This window comes from Hyaena hyaena, unplaced genomic scaffold (assembly GCF_003009895.1).
Source record: "Hyaena hyaena isolate Hyena2069 unplaced genomic scaffold, ASM300989v1 scaffold_1349, whole genome shotgun sequence".
Classification (NCBI taxonomy): Eukaryota; Metazoa; Chordata; class Mammalia; order Carnivora; family Hyaenidae; genus Hyaena; species Hyaena hyaena.
This window is the reverse complement of record NW_024081983.1, coordinates 165,887-187,672: the sequence shown is the minus strand read 5'-3', so window position 1 is coordinate 187,672 and position 21,786 is coordinate 165,887. Positions and strand designations below refer to the sequence as shown.

Here is a 21,786-nt window from a genome sequence, read left to right as displayed (position 1 = left end):
TTTTGGTTGTCTGGAAGTCCTAGTCTGGTTGTGGCTAGGACTTTCAGTACTATATTAAATAACAGTGGTGAGAGTAAACATCCTTGTCTTGTTACTGACCATAGTGGAAAAGACAAAATTGTTGGTTTCTGGAGGGAAGATAGGTGGGGGAATGGATGAAATAGTTCTTGAAGACTAAGAAGTGCAGTTGTTGAGATCAGTACTGGGTGTTGTATGGAAGAGTTGAGTGATTATATTGTACACCTGAAAATAATATTACACAGTAAGTTAATGAACTAAAGTTTAAATTAAATTAAAACTTTAAAAATTTCCCAAAACACTAATTTAAAGAGATACGCACACCTCTAGGTTTATAGCAGCATTATTGACAATAGCCAAATTATAGAAGATGAAGCACCTGTCAATAGGTGAATGGATAAAGAAGAAATATATATATATATATATATATATATATATTTCCTATATATATATATTTCCTATATATATATATATAGGAACAAAATTTAAAAATCAAAAAATATATTCTAATTATAAAGGTCATATATATGTATTATGGAATTTTGAAAAAACATGGAGAATTCTTAAATAAGCATTATTCATAAATAAGTTGCCATTACATTTTGATATACCTTCTAACATTTTCCTGTGCTTATAAAAACATATATATTTATAGGTTTTGTGATCATATGGTTTGTGCAGGTTTGTATCATACTGATTTTACTTAAGATTATATTGTATAGATTTTCTAATCACATTATAATGTTAGAAACTTGTTACTGTGTATAAAATACTCTATCACATGGATTTACCATAATTTATTTACCTTATTGTAGACTCTGGTTCTAGAGTCCTTTCTTTGCTAGCAAGAAAGTGGGACACCGGATTAAAATGCAAGAGATGGCTAATGCTCTGGAGAAGACAACAGCCCTAATTAAAGGTGCTTGCTCCATTTTTATTAGGATGAGAAGGCTTACAAATATGGTGATGGATGTGCACAGACATTGAAACTTTGAACATTAACTCATGGATCTGAGGGAAAGGAGGTTTTGAAGTTATGCAGGGTTAGGGATTTGTGTTAATACAAAACAAGATCCAGGCTCTGGGCAGTGGCTGAGTGGAGGGTTGTCTACAGAAGATATGAGACACTACCTCTGTTTACCTAAACTGGTCTAGGGGACAAGAAAGACAGAGAATACTACCTCAGGGTCAAAAAGGCACATCTGTTTTGTTAATTAACTCCACTCTGGGCAACTTTGCCCTGCAGTGGTCTATAGCCCTATTTATCTGTTTACCCAGTTTGGTCCTTCTTTCCTGTGAAAGCACTTGTCTGCTATAGTACAAAATTGGGGCATTTCCGCCCTAAATACCTAATCTTGTTTACCTTATGTACCTTTGTTCTATACTGGGGCCTTTGCCTCGCCTTCTCTATACCTATTTACCTAATCTTGTTTATCCAAACATGGATTTGAGCATCCCATGGGTTTCTAATTCTTTATGCCTGGTTAACCCATCTGTGCAAGCCCAGGGAATTCCTAAACTTATTCCCCACATCTTATCTTCTGTTGTGTGAACATGTAGTTTGTTTTCATTATTTTTGAATGTTGTAATTCATGTCACAAGTAATTCTTATGTTTGATTTGGATTACCATCTCAAGAGAGAATCCTAGAAGTGGGATTATTGGGTATTAATTTCTTGTTTTCTCTGAGAATATTAAACATGCTAATCCCAGGCCTAAAACATAAAAAAAAAATACTGAAAGCAAAAAGGGCAAAATTACAGACAAATCTACAATAAAAGAATATTCTCTAAGGCTACTGGTCTAGTCTCTTCTAGAAGTGAATGCTACAGGGAAAAAATTAGGGACAACGGAAAAACAAAATCTTGGCTGACTCTGGTTATAAAAAATATCCTTAAGAGACATTTTGGAGATAATTGGAAAATTTCTTATATAGACTAGATGCTAAATGATATTAGGACATTTTCTTAGGAGTAGTAATGTTATTGTGGCAATATAGAAGAAAGTTACTGATGTATTTAGAAGCAAGACACCATGATGCTTCCAATGATTTAGCAAAAGCAAACAATCAAAAACTGTGTGTGTGTTTGTGTGTGTGTGTAGGTATACATAGACATAAATATAGGTAAACTAAAGATGAAAACATGTTAACAATCTACTCCAGATGGTAAGATGATTATTGTACTATCCTTTAAACTTTTCTGCACATTTCAAAACTTAAAAAGTTGGGAACAATAAATGAATTAGAAAATATGTTAAAACGATCTTAAATTATACCGCCTGTTATAAGTTGTACGACAAATATCCTTGTGTATGCTTCATTTCACTTTTTTATGATTATTAACTCAGAACAATTTTTTAAATGTTTTTATTTATTTTTGAGAGAGAGAGAGAGACAGGGTGAGCAGGGAAGAGTCAGAGAGAGAGGGAGACACAGAATCCGAAACAGACTCCAGGCACTGAGCTGGCTACCAGCACAGAGTCGACGCGGGGCTCAAACCCATGAACCATGAGATCATGACCTGAGCCGAAGTCGGACGCTTAACCGACTGAGCCACCCAGACACCCCCACATTGAATTTTTTTTTTTTTTACAAATAGTTTATTGTCAAATTAGTTTCCACATAACACTCAGTGCTCATCCCCACAAGTGCCCTCCTCCATGCCCATTTCCCCCTCCCCCCCACATCCATCAGTCCTCAGTTTTTGTCAGCATTCAAGAGTCTCTCATGGTTTGCCTCTCTCCCTTTCCCCCACCATTTCCCCCCTTCTCCTCCCCTTGTTCCTCCATCAAGTTCCTCCTAATCCTCCTATACGTGCAAACATATGATATTTGTCCTTCTCTGCCTGACTTATTTCGCTCAGCATAACACCCTCAAGGTCCATCCATGTTGCTACACATGGCCAGATTTCATTCTTTCTCATTGCCATGTAGTATTGCATTGTATAGATAAACCACTTCTTCTTGATCCATTCATCTGTTGATGGACACTTAGGCTCTTTCCATGTTTTAGCTATTGTGGAGAGTGCTGCTATGAACATTGGGGTTCATGTGCTCCTATGCATCAGCATTTCTGTATCCCTTGGGTAAATTCCTAGCAGTGCTATTGCTGGGTCCTAGGGGAGTTCTAGTGTTAGTTTCCTGAGGAACCTCCACACTGTTTTCCAGAGGGGCTGTACCACTTTACATTCCCCCCAACAGTGTAGGAGGGTGCCTGTTTCTCCACATCCTCGGCAGCATCTAGAGTTCTCTGATTTGCTCATTTTAGCCACTCTGACTGGTTTGATGTGGTATCTCAGTGTGGTTTTGATTTGTATTTCCCTGATGAGGAGGGATGCTGAGCATCGTTTCATGTTTCTGTTGGCCATCTGGATGTCCTCTTTGGAGAAGTGTCTGTTCATATCTTCTGCCCATTACTTCACTGGGTTGTTTGCTTTTTGGGCGTGTAGTTTGGTGAGTTCCTTATAGATTCTGGATATTAACCCTTTATCTGATATGTCATTTGCAACTATCTTTTCCCATTCCGTTGGTTGAAATTTTTGATAGCTATGTTCAAGTTGCTATCTGTAAAATTTGCAGTCCCATAAATTTGGACTTTTATCAACAGTAACAGTTCAGGACAGCCATTTGAATTTTTGTCAAATGTCAACCTTATAGGCAAACAACAATAACCAAGCTCATTGTTGTTTTGATTTGCATTAGGTTGGATGCTCATTTCACTATTTATTGTGTATCTTACTTTTCTGTGGGCCTGAACCTTCTTATGTCTTTTCATACATTTTGTCAAAATTTTTTCCTAAAGGGCTATCTATTCTCATTTACACTTACCTGTTCTATAGTGGAGTGAGAGGGTTAGTTGCCACCTGAACCACTTCTCAGTCCCTTTGATTATAATAATGTGTAAAAGCTTGCCACATTGATAGGCAAAAAAAAAAAAAAAAAAGGTTATGTTTCCATTTTCATTTCTACTTGCTTGGTTACTAATAGGTCTAATTTTTTAATTTTTTATTTGACTTCCAGTTAGTTAACATACAATGTAATATTAGTTTCAAGTGTAAAATATAGTGATTCAACAATTCCATACAATACCCACTACTCTTCATTAGTTTGCCTCTCTGTTTCTATTTTCCTCCTCTTTGTTTGTTTTATAAATTACACATATCAGTGAAATAATACAGTATTTGTCTTTCTTTACATCAGTTATTTCACTTAGCATAATAGTCTAGCTTCACATCATTGCAAATGGAAATATTTCATTCATTTTTATATGGCTGAGTAATATTCACATATTATGTAAATAAATATCAGGGTGCATGGATCCCTTTGAATTAGTATTCTTTTTATTCCTTCAGATCAAATACCTAAGAATGAGACCTGAAACCATAAAAATCCTAGAGAAGAACATAGAAAGTAACCTCTTCAGCCTTGGTCTTAGTAACTTCTTCCTAGGTCTAGGTATGTCTCCTGAGGCAAGGGAAATAAAAGCAAAAATTTACTATTGGGACCTCATCAAGATGAAAAGACTGTTCAGAGCAAAGAAAACAATCAACATAACTAAAAAGCAACCAACGGAATAGAAGAAGATATTTGCAAATGACATATCAAAAAAATGATTAGTATTCAAAATATATAAAGTACACATAAAATTCAACAGCCAGTAAATGAATAATCCAACTAAAAATGGGCAGACATGCCCATTTGATGAATAGACATTTTTTTCAAAGAAGCAATCCAGTTTGCCAAAAGATACAATAAAAGATGCTCAATATCACTGATCATCAGGAAAATGGAAATCAACACCACAGTGAGATATCACTTCACACCTGTCAGAATGGCTAAAATCAACAAATAGGAAACAACAGGTGTAGGTGAGGATGTGGAAAAAGGGGAATGCTCTCGCACTGTTGGTGGAAATGCAAAGTGGTGCAGACACTCTGGAAAATAGTATGGAGGTTCCTCAAAAAAGTTAAAAATAGAAGTATCCTATGGTCCACTACTAGATTTAATTTTTTTAATAAAATTTCTATGCATCATTTGACCATGACTTATAAATCCACTTAAGGAATTATAGCCTTAGTGATTGATTATTTTTCATATATACATCCACTCATACCTGCATATAGAAGGGAAAATGTGTCCATTAAACAGAACCATTCAAAGAGGAAACAAGCTATGAAGTCAGGTAGTAAATCTCCCATATTTGGAGATTTTTAAATAGTGATAGGTGTTCAAGATCAGATAAATGTACGTTTTCAAATGAGTAGTGTTCTGAATAAGTTTTTTTTTTTAATTTTGTAGTTTTTTAAATTTATTAATTTAAATTCAGGTTAGTTAACATACAGTGTTGTCGTGGCTGTAGGAATAGAGCCCAGTGATTTAACTCTGATATTTGACACCCAGTGCTCATCTGAACAAGTGCTCTCTCTAATGCCCATTACTCATTTAGCATATTCCTCCATCCACCTCTCCTCCAGTAACCCCCAGTTTGCTCTTTGTATTAACAAGTGTCTTCTGGTTTGCCTTCCTCACTGCTTTCATCTTATTGTTCCTTCCCATCCCCTATGTTCATCTGTTTTGTTTCCTAAATTCCACATATGAGTGAAATCATGTGATATTGCTCCTTCCCATCCCTATGTTCATCTGTTTTGTTTCCTAAATTCTACATATGAGTGAAATCATATGATATATGTCTTTCTCTTACTGACGTATTTCATTTAGCATAATACATTCTAGTACATCCAACTTGTTACAAATGGCAAGATTTCATTCTTTTTGATCACTGAGTAATATTCCAGTGTGTGTGTGTGTGTGTGTGTGTGTGTGTGTGTGTGTATCACATCTTATTTTTTAAATTTTTTACGTTTTGTTTATGTGTGTGAGAGAGAGACAGAAACAGAGAGAGAGACAGAGCATGAGTGAGGGAGGGGCTGAGAGAGAGGAAGACACAGAATGTGAAGCAGGCTCCAGGCTCTGACCTGTCAGCACAGAGCCTAATATGTGGCTCGAACTCGCAAACAGTGAGATCATGACCTGAGGCAATGTAGGACACTCAAATGACTGAGCCACCCAGGTGCACCAACATCTTCCTATTTTTAAAAAAATTTGAAGGTTTTTTTTTTTTTTTTTTTGAGAAAGAAACAGAGTGTGAGTGGGGGAGGGGGGAAGGAGACACAGAATCCGAAGCAGGCTGCAGGCTCTAAGCTATTAGTATGGACCCCTATATGGGGCTCAAGCCCACAAACCATGAGATCATGACCTGAGCTGAAGTTGGATGCTTAACTGACTGAGCTACCAGGTGCCGCCATGTAACATCTTCTTTATACATTTATCAGTCAATGGACATTTGGGCTCTTTACATTAATTCATATTATTGACAGTGCTACTATAAACATTGGGGTGCATGTGCCCCTTCAAATTAATATTTTTGTATCCTTTGAATAAATACCTAGAAGTGCAATAGCTGGGTTATAAGGTAGCTCTAGTTTTAATTTTTTGAGGACCCTCCATACTGTTTTCCAGAGTGGCTGCACCACTTTGCATTCCCAACAGTGCAAAAGAGTTCCCCTTTCTCCCCATCCTCACCAACATCTGCTGTTTCCTGAGTTGTTTATTTTAGCCACTCTGACAGGTGTGAGATGGTATCTATTTGTGATTTTGATTTGTATGTCCTCAATGATGAGTGATGTTGAGCATCTGTTCCTGTGTCTGTTAGCCATCTGGATGTCTTCTTTGGACAAGTGTCTATTCCTGTCTCTGCCCATTTCTTCACTGGATTATTTGTTTATTGGGTATTGAGTTTGATAAGTTCTTTATGGATTTTTGATACTAACCCTTTTTCAGATATGTCATTTGCAAAACGGTCTCCCATTCTGTTGGTTGCCTTTTAGTTTTGTTCATTGTTCCCTTCAGTGTGCAGAAGACTTTTATCTTGACGAGGTCCCAATAATTCATTTTTGCTTTTATTTCCCTTACCTCTGGAGACATGTCTACGAAGAATTTCCCATTGCCAAGGTCGGAGAGGTTGCTGCTTGTGAATTTTGATCATTTCCTGTCTCATATTTAGGTCTTTTATCCATTTTGAATTTATTTTTGTGCATGGTGTAAGAAAGTGGTTCAGGTTCATTCATCTGCATGTTGCTGTCCAGTTTTGTCAACACCATTTGCTGAAGACACTGTCTTTTTTTCCATTGGATACTTTTTTCTGCTTTATCACAGATTAGTTGGCCATAGAGTTTTTTAGTCCATTTCTGGGTTCTCTGTTCTGTTCAAATTGATCTACATGTCTGTTTTTGTGCCAGTACCATACTGTCTTGATTATTACAGCCTTGTAATACAGCTTGAAGTCTGGAATTGTTATACCTCTAGTTGTGATTGTCTTTTTTAACATTACTTTGGGTATTTGGGTCTTTTCTGGTTCAATACAAATTTTAAGACTGTTTGCCTTAGCTCTGTGAAGAATGCTGATGTTATTTTGATAGGAATTGTATTGAATGTGTAGATTGCCTTGGGTAGTATCAACATTTTAACAATATTTTTCTTCCAATCCATGAGCATGAAATGTTTTTCCATTTGTTTGTGTCTTCTTCAATTTCGTTCATAAGCATTCTATAGTTTTCAGCATACAGAAATCAAATGTTCATTCTTCATAGATGACATGATGCTTTACATGGAAAACTCAAAAGACTCCACCAAAAAATTGTTAGAACTGATATGTGAATTCAGCAGTGACACAGGATGTAAAATCAACCTACATAAACTGGTTGCATTTGTATACACCAATAATGAAACAGTGGAAAGAGAAATAAAGGAATCAATCCCATTTACAACTGCACACACACACACACACACACACACACACACACACGCAGATACCTAGGAATAAACCTAACCAGAGAGACCAAATAAGTTTTAAAGGCCCTATTAATCCTTCAGTCTTATGAGTTTAGAAAACTGAAACTTGGCAAAGTTTAAATTTCCCCAGTTTGTATAACAACTATTGGCAGAACCAGAAACTAACATTGGTTAGTTTTTTAATATTCAGTATTGCATATTTCTGCTGCTCAAAAATAACTTACAGTTTATAATATTTACCACACTTTGGAGCTGTTGATTCTCATTGTAGCACGTATGATAATTAGTCATTTTTTCCCCCTGCAGGCTCATCCAACCTCGGCTTGGTGGCTAAGCCCTTTGAGAAAGTAACATATCGCTGGACAGTCCCCTCCCACGCTGCCCCTGCTGCTCAGGATCCTGCCTGTCTCACCTGGATGTACTTCTCTGCTGCAGATCCCATAAGAGATACGAATTCTGGTCTGGTGGGGCCCCTATTGGTGTGCAAGGCTGGTGCCTTGGGGGCAGATGGAAAACAGGTATTGCCAAGGTTTATGGCTGGAAAGCCTGCTGGGAAGAAGATAAGGCTGTGTTGATAAATAGGAAATAAAAATGGAAATGTGTTCTGAGATAAGGGAATGGAAAAAAAATAACCAAGCTATTAAATCAGAAATGAATACTTGGTGATCTCATGCTATTTTGCATGCTATTTTTTCATTCATAAACATCTTTTATTCTTAGTCTCTATTTCTATTTTTTATCCTCTCATCACCTCCTCATTTTTAAGCCTCAGTTTCCCTTAAACCTGGATCTTAATATTTTTAAATATCTTTCTCATTTTTAAAATGGAAATTAAAGTTAGTTTACATAGAGCGTTGTCATGGATTCAGGAATAGAGCCCAGTGATTCAACACTAAAAGTATTTTTTAACATTTATTTATTTTTGAAAGACAGAGCATGAGCAGGAGAAGGACAGAGGTAGGGAGACACAGAATCTGAAACAGGCTCCAGGCTCTGAGCTGTCAGCACAGAGCCCGATGCGGGGCTCAAACTCATGGACCATGAGATCATGACCTGAACCGAAGTCGGACGCTTAACTGACTGAGCCACCGAGGTGCCCCCATTGATTCAACTCTAAATATGATACCAAGTGCTATTCTCAAGTGTCTTTCTTAATTTAGCCCATCACCCACTTAACCTATCCTTCCACCCACTTCCCCTCCAGCAATCCTCAGTTTTCTCCCTCTCTATTTAAGAGTACTTACAGTTTGCCTACCTCACTGTTTTTATCTTATTTTTCCTTCCCTTCCCCTATGTTCATCTGTTGTATTTCTTAAATTCTACATATGAGGAAAATCATATGATATTTGTCTTTCTCTATCTGACTTATTTCGCTTAGTATTACATTCTAGTTCCATCCACATTACTGCAAATGGCAAGATTTCATTCTTCTTTATCACCAAGTAATATTCCATTACCACATCTTCTTTATCTATTCATATCAACTGATGGACATTTGGGCTCTTTCCATAATTTGGCTATTGTTGATAGCACTGCTATAAACATTGGGGTGCATATGCCCCTTCAAATTAGCACTTTTATATCTTCTGGATAAATACATAATTGTGCAATAGCTGGGTTATAAGGTAGTTCTATTTTTAATTTTTTGAGGACCCTCCGTACTGTTTTCCAGAGTGGCTGCACCACTTTGCATTCCCACCAACAGTGCAAAAGAGTTCCCCTTTCTCCCCATCCTCACCAACATCTGCTGTTTCCTGAGTTGTTGATTTTAGCCACTCTGACAGGTGTGAGATGGTATCTATTTGTGATTTTGATTTGTATGTCCTCAATGATGAGTGATGTTGAGCATCTGTTCCTGTGTCTGTTAGCCATCTGGATGTCTTCTTTGGACAAGTGTCTATTCCTGTCTCTGCCCATTTCTTCACTGGATTATTTGTTTATTGGGTATTGAGTTTGATAAGTTCTTTATGGATTTTTGATACTAACCCTTTTTCAGATATGTCATTTGCAAAACGGTCTCCCATTCTGTTGGTTGCCTTTTAGTTTTGTTCATTGTTCCCTTCAGTGTGCAGAAGACTTTTATCTTTTTTTTTTTTCTATTTTAATTTTTTTTTTTTTTACAAATAGTTTATTGTCAAATTAGTTTCTACATAACACTCAGTGCTCATCCCCAAAGTGCCCTCCTTCATGCGCATCCCCTCCTCCCCCCCACATCCATCAGTCCTCAGTTTTTGTCAGCATTCAAGAGTCTCTCATGGTTTGCCTCTCTCCCTTTCCCCCACCATTTCCGCCCTTCTTCTCCCCCTTGGTCCTCCGTCAAGTTCCTCCTAATCCTCCTATACGTGCAAACATATGGTATTTGTCCTTCTCTGCCTGACTTATTTCGCTCAGCATAACACCCTCAAGGTCCATCCATGTTGCTACACATGGCCAGATTTCATTGTTTCTCATTGCCATGTAGTATTCCATGGTATAGATAAACCACATCTTCTTGATCCATTCATCTGTTGATGGACACTTAGGCTCTTTCCATGTTTTAGCTATTGTGGAGAGTGCTGCTATGAACATTGGGGTACATGTGCTCCTATGCCTCAGCATTTCTGTATCCCTTGGGTAAATTCCTAGCAGTGCTATTGCTGGGTCATAAGGGAGTTCTATTGTTAGTTTCCTGAGGAACCTCCACACTGTTTTCCAGAGGGGCTGTACCAGTTTACATTCCCACCAACAGTGCAGGAGGGTGCCCGTTTCTCCACATCCTCGCCAGCATCTAGAGTTCTCTGATTTGCTCATTTTAGCCACTCTGACTGGCGTGAGGTGGTATCTCAGTGTGGTTTTGATTTGTATTTCCCTGATGAGGAGGGATGCTGAGCATCGTTTCATGTGTCTGTTGGCCATCTGGATGTCCTCTTTGGAGAAGTGTCTGTTCATGTCTTCTGCCCATTTCTTCACTGGGTTGTTTGTTTTTCGGGCGTGGAGTTTGGTGAGTTCCTTATAGATTCTGGATATTAACCCTTTATCTGATATGTCATTTGCAACTATCTTTTCCCATTCCGTTGGTTGCCTATTAATTTTCTGGGTTGTTTCCTTGGCTGTGCAGAAGCTTTTAATCTTGATGAGGTCCCAACAGTTTATTTTTGCTCTCGATTCCCTTGCTTTTGGGGATGTGTCAAGTAAGAAGTTGCTGCGGTGGAGGTCAAGGAGGTTGTTTCCTGCTTTCTCCTCTAGGGTGTTGATAGTTTCCTGTCTCACGTTCAGGTCCTTTATCCATTTTGAGTTGATTTTTGTGCATGGTGTGAGAAAATGATCTAGTTTCATTCTTCTGCATGTTGCTGTCCAGTTCTCCCAACACCATCTGTTAAAAAGGCTGTCTTTTTTCCATTGGATATTCTTTCCTGCTTTGTCAAAGATCAGTTGGCTGTATACTTTTGGGTCCACTTCTGAGTTCTCAATTCTGTTCCATTGGTCTATGTGTCTGTTTTTGTGCCAATACCATACTGTCTTGAGGATGACAGCTTTGTAGTAGAGGCTGAAGTCTGGGATGGTGATACCTCCCGTTTTGGTTTTATTTTTCAGTATTACTTTGGCTATTCGGGGTCTTTTGTGGTTCCATACAAATTTTTGGATAGTTTGTTCTAGTTTTGAGAAGTATGCTGGTGCAATTTTGATTGGAATTGCATTGAATGTGTAGAGTGCTTTAGGTAGTAATGACATCTTAACTATATTTATTCTTCCTATCCATGAGCATGGAATGTTTTTCCATTTCTTTGTGTCTTCTTCAATTTCCTTCATAAGTTTTCTATAGTTTTCATCATACAGATCTCTTGTATCCTTGGTTAGGTTTATTCCGAGGTATTTTATGGTTTTTTGTGCAATTGTGAATGGGATCAGTTTCTTGATTTCTCTTTCTGTTGCTTCATTGTTGGTGTATAAAAATGCAACCGATTTCTGTACGTTGATTTTGTACCCTGCAACTTGGCTGAATTCTTGGATCAGTTCTAGTAGGCTTCTGGTGGAGTCTGTCGGGTTTTCTATGTAGAGTATCATGTCATCTGCGAAGAGTGAAAGTTTGACTTCCTCTTTGCCAATTCTGATGCCTTTGATTTCCTTTTGTTGTCTGATGGCTGATGCTAGGACTTCCAGCACTATGTTAAACAACAGTGGTGAGAGTGGACATCCCTGTCGTGTTCCTGATCTCAGGGGGAAAGCTCTCAGTTTTTCCCCGTTGAGGATGATGTTAGCTGAAGGCTTCTCATAGATGGCTTTGATGATGTTTAAGTAGGTTCCTTCTATCCCAACTTTCTCGAGAGTCTTTATTAAGAAGGGATGCTGTATTTTGTCAAATGCTTTTTCTGCATCTATTGACAGGATCATATGGTTTTTATCTTTTCTTTTATTGATATGATGGATCACATTGATTGATTTGCGAATGTTGAACCAGCCCTGTAACCCAGGAATGAATCCCACTTGATCTTGGTGGATGATTCTTTTGATATGCTGCTGGATTCGATTTGCAAGGATCTTGTTGAGAATTTTTGCATCCGTATTCATCAAGGATATTGGCCTATAGTTCTCTTTTTTTGTTGGATCTCTGTCTGGCTTGGGAATCAGAGTGATGCTGGCTTCATAAAATGAGTCCGGGAGTTTTCCTTCGACTTCTATTTTTTGGAATAGCTTGAGAAGAATTGGGATTAATTCTGTTTTAAATGTCTGGTAGAATTCCCCAGGGAAACCATCAGGTCCAGGGCTCTTATTTGTTGGGAGATTTTTGATCACTGATTCGATTTCTTCACTCGTTATGGGTCTGTTCAGGTTTTCTATTTCTTCCCGTGTGAATTTTGGTAGTGAGTGTGTGTTTAGGAATTTGTCCATTTCTTCTAAGTTGTCCAATTTGTTGGCATATAATTTTTCATAGTATTCCCTGATAATTGCTTGTATTTCTGAGGGGTTGGTTGTAATAAGTCCATTTTCATTCATAATTTTGTCTATTTGGGTGCTCTCTCTTTTCTTTTTGATAAGCCTGGCTAGAGGTTTGTCAATTTTGTTTACTTTTTCAAAAAACCAACTCTTGGTTTCATTGATCTGTTCAATGGTTTCTTTGGTCTCTATGTTGTTTATTTCTGCTCTAATTTTTACTATTTCTCTTCCAGAAGACTTTTATCTTGATGAGGTCCCAATAATTCATTTTTGCTTTTATTTCCCTTGCATCTGGAGATTTGTCTAGTAAGAAATTGCTGTGGCTGAGGTCAAAGAGGTTGCTGTCTGTTTTCTCCTGTAGGATTTTTCATGGTTTCCCATCTCACATTCAGGTCTTTTATCCATTTTGAATTTATTGTTGTGTATGATGTAAGATAGTTGTCCAATTCCATTATTATGCATGTCATTGTCCACTGTGATCCTAATTCCTAAATCTCTTTTAATATTTGTTTGTGCTCCTTCATGTCCATTTCACCATTTCTAACTGTATAACCTTGGGCAAGTTGCTTAACCTCCGTTTGCCTCAGCTTCTTCATCTGTGGTAAAGGTTAACAACAAAAGCAAGTATCTTGGATTTTTGCGAAGATTAATTAAAATAATACATGTGAAGGGCTTTACAGCAGTGTCTGGCACATAATAAGCCCTAAGTAAATGTTAGATGTAATAATAATAGTGATGATGATGATGATGATGACAGCACATTAATAACAATTATATAACTTTTTATTTTCTAATCCCCTCTGGTCAGAGTCCTCTCTTGATCTCCCAGCAACACACCTTGCCCCAAAACTTTCCCCAGGTGACTCCAGGCTCTCTTCCATCACATTTTTTATTTCTTCATAATCCCCATCTTGCACTTCTTCCCTGTCCACTTTAATATATTCCTCCCCTACAGTTTTGTCAATTTTTTCTGATCTCTTTCACCCACCTTCAGTTTGAAATTATCAGAGGAGGGGAGCCTGGGTGGCTCAGATGGCTGAACATCCAACTTTGGCTCAGGTAATGATCTCACAGTTTGTGGATTTGAGCCCTGCATTGAGCTCTGCGCTGACAGCTTGGAGCCTGGACCTCACTTCAGATTCTATGTCTCCCTCTCTTTATGCCCCTTACTCTTTGCAATTTGTCTCTTTCTCTTTCAAAAATAAATAAACATTAAAAAAATTGAAATTGCCAGAGGAAAAACTGTGTAATGACAACTACAGCCCTAAGTAGGTGGTATGGGCTTGGTTCTGTATCTGGAAAAATAAATAGGAAAGAATCCAGGCTTTTTAGATCTGGAGTTGCACAACCCACAACTGCTGAAACTATTGTCTTTTTTTTCCTATGCTCTCTTCCATGGACCTACAGAAAGGGATCGATAAGGAATTTTTTCTCCTTTTTACTGTGTTGGATGAAAACAAGAGCTGGTATAGCAATGCCAATCAAGCAACTGCAATGTTGGATCCCCAACTGCTCTCAGAGGATGTCAAAGGCTTCCAAGACTCCAATCGGATGCATGGTATGGGGAGTGCTCTTGCCCTGAGATACAATTGTGAGGCTATAAGTAAAAACCTAAAGTAGCCTTAATCATGTCCCATCTGTGAAAGCAATGCACCCATGGTCAGCTCTACCCAAAAGATGAGCTAGCTTGAAGAATTCTAAGACAACATGTCTTACAATTTGCACCTTCTTGGACTGTATCTTGTGTTACACAGTATGGGAGACATTGGAAGAAAGGTGCTATGAAATGAAAATTGCAAACAAGGTATCCAGTAGAGAGTGAAGAGAGTGAGCTGGGATGATACCTTTCCAGTCTTATCATCTCCGTTATTGACCACTACGCTTATCTCCCAACTCTATACTCCTGCCAAACGGGGCTATTTTTCTCTTTATATACATAACTTGTATTTTTCTGACTTCATGCTTTTACAGTGCTTTGCCCTCCAGTTTAAGTGCCTTTTCTTATATTTTTGCGTTTAGCTGGTGGAAATTCTTTCCATTCTCTAACGTCTTACTCAAAAGTACTTCATCCATGTAACCATTTTTTATCACCCAATCCCAGGACACCCTCTTCTGAACCATTATTGATTTTTATCAGATTATTTTAATAGCATGTTCTATATAGTTATTTGTTACATGCCTTTTGACTTCTGCTAGAGTGTAGTTTCTTGAAAGGTGGGTATTGTTTGTTGCTCTGTATAGTCTACATTTTCTAATACAAAGTAAATTATTATTGAGCAAATGAACTATCGAATTAATGAGTAGGTATGTAGATGGGTGAGTGAGTAAATGGGAAGACACATCCCAGTTTGCAAAGAACTCCCAGCATTTTGCGATGAAATAAGACTAATAACACACATACACACATGAAATAATTATAGAACAATCCAAGACCAAGTATAATTAAGTACTAACTTATGTGAAACAGCTTCCAAGTGACATGTAATTCATAGGAGAAAGTTAATGAAGAACAATTCAAAATAAAGGATTCTTGGGAGAATGGAGTTCTTGATCTGGTTTCAAAAGCTAAATAGGTTTTCAATTATGCATTACAGGCAAGGGAAGCAGAATCAAGAGATTAGCAACGTTCTCATCAGCATTTTGAGGAATTACCAAGTAAGGTTACTCACTAAAGGTGGTTCCAGTGGATGTGAGGACATTGAAAAGGGGTCAGCTTTAAGCAGGCCTCTCAGTATTTTCAAGAGGAGTTTAAAGTAAGGGAGGGAGTCATGAATGAGTATGTTGTCTTTTGACTGTATTTCTTGGTTCTCATCACCAGTCAGTTATATCAGCTGGAAAAAGTAAACCAGTCTTGTGAACCAAGTTAATTTCAGTTTGAATTTATGGAGAGTGTGAGTGGTACCAGACGGCATGTCAGGCCCTTGGGCAGTCACACCAATACAGAAAAAAAAAAAAAAGTGCTTCCTTCTAGGTCAATCTAGTGTGGGAGATACACTTGTAAATAAATCATTGGACTCTGTGATAAGTGATATGGAAGAATTTTGTAAGGGGAAAATTTCATGGAAGTGAGAGAGAAGAAGATGGGGGAGAGAGAAATAGCTCTGTTTCACAGGGGAGGTGACATTTGAGCTGAGGCATAATGGATGAGTAGCAGTTTGTTGTAGAGAAACCAGAGAAAAATGTTATTCCAGATAGAGGGAATAGTGTGTGAAAAATCAACATATGTTTTGTAAGCACCTAGCATGTTTAAGGCCTTGGGGATACAGAGACAAATAAAGCTCACAGGAATAGTGTGTGGCTCTGTGTGAGATAGGTAGGAGGATATACTAAAGGCAAAGGCACCAGGGATAGGGCTTTTGAGGGAGTTCAGGCCAGAAATGATGAGATCCAGATACTGGGCAGTAACAGTGAAGTGAGGAAAAAAAGGCAGATTGAAATATGAATATGGAAACTTGAGGGAACCCCAAAACTTTATGGAGGGTGAAGTACAAGAACAAGATGAAAGAGGAATAATCAGAAAGGTTGTAAGAAAACCAGGAAAGTGTGATGCCACAGAGGCCAATGGAGGAGAGTTTCAAAAGAGTGGGAATAGTAGAGGCTGGTATCTGTGTGTGTGTGTGTGTGTGTGTGTGTGTGAGAGAGAGAGAGAGAGAGAGAGAGAGAGAGGGAGAGAGAGAGAGACAGAGAGAGAGAAAGGGGGGGAAGAGTTGTGGTAGTAGAAAGAATTTCAGTTTTGCAAGAATGTGAAGTGTGGTATAGGAGGGGCAGAGGGTGAGTTCCGAAAGACAGTTGGGCCCTTATCCCAAAGAGGCAGATCTTTATAAGTAGAACTAAGGTGGCTTACCGAAAAAGGCAGAGGAGTTGAGGATTAACCTTAAATTTAAAATTGTGTGAATCCTTATGCCCGAACGTCTCTAAATTTTTAGCTAGCCCTCCATAGTAGGTTGGCCAAAGGCTGCCATACCCTGATCAATGCATAAGTCCATTATCAAATGACTTGTTCAGATCAAAAAATTAGAGCCCAAAGACTTAAAATCCTCCCTACAAATTATACTCAAGGACAGCTGTAACAATAAGCCTTACATTTCCTACAAAGTTCTAAGAAGTTATGCTAATCTTTTCTAAACATCTGGTGAAACTTGAAAACAAAAGATTGAAAAGTTTTCTTCTCTTTCTGTTAGCTTAGCACAGTCTACTAATTTAGTAATAATTTAAATAAATTGGGTAATAGAAACTAAAAAAAAAATTTGTGGGAAACCATAGTACAGAACTGATGCTATGCTGCTGGCCAGTGCCTGAGGAATCTGTTCTCATCTTCCTGTTTTGTCTTGCATTTTTGTTTTCCAGCCATTAATGGGTTTATGTTCTCTAACCTGCCCAGGCTGGACATGTGCAAGGGTGACACAGTGGCCTGGCACCTGCTTGGCCTGGGCACAGAGACTGACGTGCATGGAGTCATGTTCCAGGGCAACACTGTGCAGCTTCAGGGTATGAGGAAAAGTGCAGCCATGCTCTTCCCTCATACCTTTGCCATGGCCATCATGCAGCCTGACAACCCTGGTAAGTGACTTAACATCTGGCCCTAGGCTGAGAGGCTCTGTTGGGCATGGTGCTGGGTGAGGGAGGCAGGTGAAGAGAAAAGACAAGTTGAGAATTCATGGGAAGTTTTCAAAACACTCCTGACTTCTCTCTCCTCAATGTGCACTCTATGTTCTGGTTATTTGGATATTTTTCTTAGCTGTAGGCAAAAAGTAGAGCTTAGGAAGCTGTTTTCTGGAAAAACAGGAAATAAATATGGATACTGCATGGCAACAGGGCAATTCTTATATAGGTAGAGGGTGGACTTGGCTGTGCACTCCCATGGTTACGTAGAAATTTTATAGATAAACTCCTTGCTTTGTGAGGGAGGTCCACGAGATGTACCTATATATAAAGTGCTTTTAACTCTAATATTCTGTGAGGATTTGTGCAAACTTCTGGTGGGAGAGGGGTGCGGTGTGCTGTAACAGTTTCAGCCCAGGAATAAGAACATAAAACTTTTAGCCCAAGGTCATTCATTAATTTGCTATTTCATTTTGGTCTAACCAACCCCCACCCTGTGGCTGGATTTCTTTCTTCTTTCTTTCTCTGTCCCACCACCCTCCCTCCCTCCCTACCTCTCTGTCCTTTCCCATCTTCCCCTTTTCCTCCCCCATTCCTTTCCTTTCTCTCCCTCCCTCTCTCTCTCCCATTGTTCATTCCCCTCCCTTTCCCCTTCTTTCTCTATCCCATTTCATAATTTCCCTATCCTTCTTTCATAAAGAAAATTGACTAGAATATTCCTTTAGAGTCCATCTATCTCTGACATTTTATAATGTAATAGTACTTTTTATTTTCAGTTCCTAGCGGTATTATTTTTTTAGGCAGTAGGTTGCAATAGCATTTGCCAGAAAAATCTGTCAGTTCCATACAGTCTCCACTAAACCTTTATTTTAGTTCTGGAAAATACATTTGGATTTGGAAAAAATATCCTGAACCAAACAAATCTCCCTGACAATTTAATAATTTCATTCTGGCACTAGGTTTGAAAAACATTTGACATAAAGGTGGTCTCCACAGACTTCTTGGGACTTCATTTCTGTTCATTTACCTGGGATAATTTCTTGGTTAAGGAGAGTTGTTTCTAGTAAATTAGAAACAATGGTTTATGGAGATGGAAAAAAAAAAAACAGACATAAATGTTTGTAGTAAGGCCTAGGGTGGGAAACTTCTAAATGAGAAAGACTTTCCAGGAAGGAAAAAGGAAAGAAGGAAGGAAGGAAGGAAGGAAGGAAGGAAGGAAGGAAGGAAGGAAGAGAAGTCAGAGAAGAAGCAAAAGAGGAAGGGGAAGACAAAAGACCCTCCTCTCTAGCTTTGATCCCCAAACCAAACCCTAGGTTTACTCTCCTTCCTGCAAAATTAGCCAGGCTCCCCAGCCAAGTCTATATGTCTCCCCATGCTTACTCCTACTTTGGATAAATGAATTATTTTTATACCACATCAAAGGAGGCCCAAGAAGGGTTGCTGCTGATGGTTTAAAAACATTCTAATTGGTCATATGGGGGGAAAGAGAGTGAATGGGTTGATTAAAGACTTGAAAGGTTATTCTTGGTCAAGATTCCTTAATTATTAGCAAAGGCCCAAACTCTTTTTACCTTTGCATTTTCCAGACCTTTCAAATTCTTTTATCTTTATCAAGAATGCATGAGTAATGGATTGGAGGAAGTGGTAGAACACTTTTGAGATAATCTCTATTTAGTTACTTTACTACTGATAGGAAAAGACAGAGACCTGGATGGAGAGGGTGATGATTTACTCAGGTTAAATATCTTGACTTTATATTTTTCTTACTGTCTTGCCTTTTCACCATCAAGCTTTGATTATTACTCCTAGATGATCTCTTGAATCTGAAGTCTCCTTCATTCTTTCCCTGGGGACTTGATCTCCAGCGAAGATTGAGAGAGACCATTAGGAGTAGCTCTCCAAACACAACACAAAATTACTGAGTTAATGGAAAAGGCAGCACAAGAATTTGACTTTGAAATTCTAGAGGAATTCTAGAGGAAGGAGTAGCAATGGGAATTGGTATATATATATATATATATATACAACCAATATATATTATACAGATATACATAACTAACTAATGATCCTGGAATTTAAAAAAAATTATTTAATATTTTTATTATTTATTTCTAAGAGAGAGAGAGAGAGCTTGAGCACGGGAGGGTCAGAGAGAGAGAGGGAGATGTGGAATCTGAAACAGACTCCAGGCTCTGAGCTGGCAGTCAGCACAGAACCCGACGTAGGGCTCGAACCCAGAAACCGTGAGATCATGACCTGAGCTGAAGTCGGACCCTTAACCAACTGAGCCACCAGGCGCCCCCAACACTGGAATCTTAATAGGCAGGGAAACTGGCTGATAAAAAGCTAGGGCTTGTAATATGTTACTTCCACCCAATTCATGTTAGATTTCTCAGCAGCAAAGAGAAGAATTCATTATTTATTGTTGCCCTGTCCTTAAGGGTGTCTTTCCCATCCTTCACCATTGGAGCTTTCCTTATCATTCCTCTCTTCCCCCCCTTTTAAAACTTCTTTTCTTCCCACTGCTCCTTTTTCCTGCCCTTTCTCATTTTTCCTCTTCCTCATCCATCCTCTCTTTTTGTTTTTCTTATCTTTTTTTACATCAAATATTTAATAATAAAAATTCTAATAATTCTCTTTAAATACAAATATTTAACATTAAACAATATTCAACCACATGCTTCATGTTAATAACAGATAATATCAGATTGAAAAAAATACAGCTTAATATAAGAAACACTAACCTTCAAAATCCTACAGAATTTTCACCACTGGACTTTTTGACCTCAGCCAGAGCAATTCTTACTAGAAACGTCGCTGAGGGCAAGGGAAACAAAAGCAAATGTGAACTATTGGGAACTCATCAAGATAAAAAGCTTCTTACAGTGAAGGAAAAAAAAAAAAAAAAACTAAAAGACAGCATATGGAATGGGAGAACATATTTTCAGGTAACATAGCTGATAAAAGATTAGTGTCCAAAATATATAAAGAACATATTAAACTTAAGACACATAAACAAATAAACCAGTTAAGAAATGAGCAGATAACTGGTGCAGCCACTCTGGAAAACTTGTGAAGGTTCCTCAAAAAACTAACAGTAGAACTCCCCTATGACCCAGCAATAGCACTGCTAGGAATGTATCCAATAGATACAGGAGTGCTGATGCATAAGAGCACATGTACCCCAATGTTCATAGCAGCACTTTCAACTATAGACAAATCATGAAAAGAGCCTAAATGTCCATCAGCTGACAAATGGACCAAGAAGATGTGGTTTATCTATACAATATATCTATACTACATGGCAATAAGAAAGAATGAAATCTGGCTATTTGTAGAAACGTGGATGGTACTCGAGAGTATTATGCTAAGTGAAATTAGTCAGGCAGAGAAAGACTACAGAGGACCATAGGGGTGAGGAAGGGGAAAAAATAGTTAAGGAGAGAGAGGGAGGCAAAGTATAAGAGACTCTTAAATACTGAGAACAAACTGAGGGTTGATAGAGGGTGGGGGAGAGGAGAAAATGGGTGATAGGCATGGAGGAGGGCACTTGTTGGGATGAGCACTGGGTGTTATATGGAAACCAATGTGACAATAAACTATATTGAAAAAAAAGAAAGAAATGGGGCACCTGGGTGGCTCAGTCGGTTGGGCATCCAACTTCGGCTCAGGTCATGATCTCACAGTTCGTGGGTTTGAGCCACGCGTCGGGCTCTGTGCTGACAGCTAGCTCAGAGCCTGGAACTTGTTTCAGATTCTGCGTCTCCCTCTCTCTCTGACCCTCCCCTGCTCATGCTGTCTCTCAGAAGTAAATAAAACATTAAAAAAAAAGAAATGGACAGAAGACATGAAGACAGTTTTCCAAAGAAGACATCTGAATGGCTAACAGACACATGAAAAGATGCTCAACATTACTCATCATCAGGGAAATGCAAATAAAATCCATGGTGAGATATCACCTCATACCTGTCAAAATGGCTAAAATTAATAACTCAAGAAACAACAGCTATTGGTGAGAATGTGGAGAAAGCAGAACCCTCTTGTACCATTGGTCAGAATGCAAACTGGTGAAGCCAATCTGGTGAATAGTTTGGAATGTAACTCAAAAAATTAAAAATAGAACAATCCTATGACCCAGGAATTGCACTATTAGGTATTTGCCCAAAAGATATAAAAGTACAGATTCGAAGAGGCACATGCACCCCATAGTTTACAGCAGCATTATTAACAGTAGTCAAACTATGGAGAGAGCCCAAATGTCCATCCACTAATGAATGCATAAAGAAGATGATATACATATAAATTTATATATTCTCTGACTTATTTCACTTAGCATAATACACTCTAGCTCCATACACATTGTTGCAAATGACAAGATATCATTATCTTTGATGGCTGAATA

At 38.3% G+C, this 21,786-nt stretch overlaps 1 protein-coding gene across 1 annotated transcript in view; it reads left to right on the top strand.

Annotated features, from left to right (window-relative positions):
• The window catches only part of HEPH (hephaestin), a 103,296-nt gene that overhangs the window by 27,578 nt on the left and 53,932 nt on the right, over positions 1 to 21,786 (top strand). The window contains 3 exon segments of the mRNA XM_039223452.1: positions 8,175 to 8,386; positions 14,190 to 14,340; positions 17,130 to 17,342. Coding sequence (XP_039079383.1) covers positions 8,175 to 8,386; positions 14,190 to 14,340; positions 17,130 to 17,342 — 576 coding nt within the window.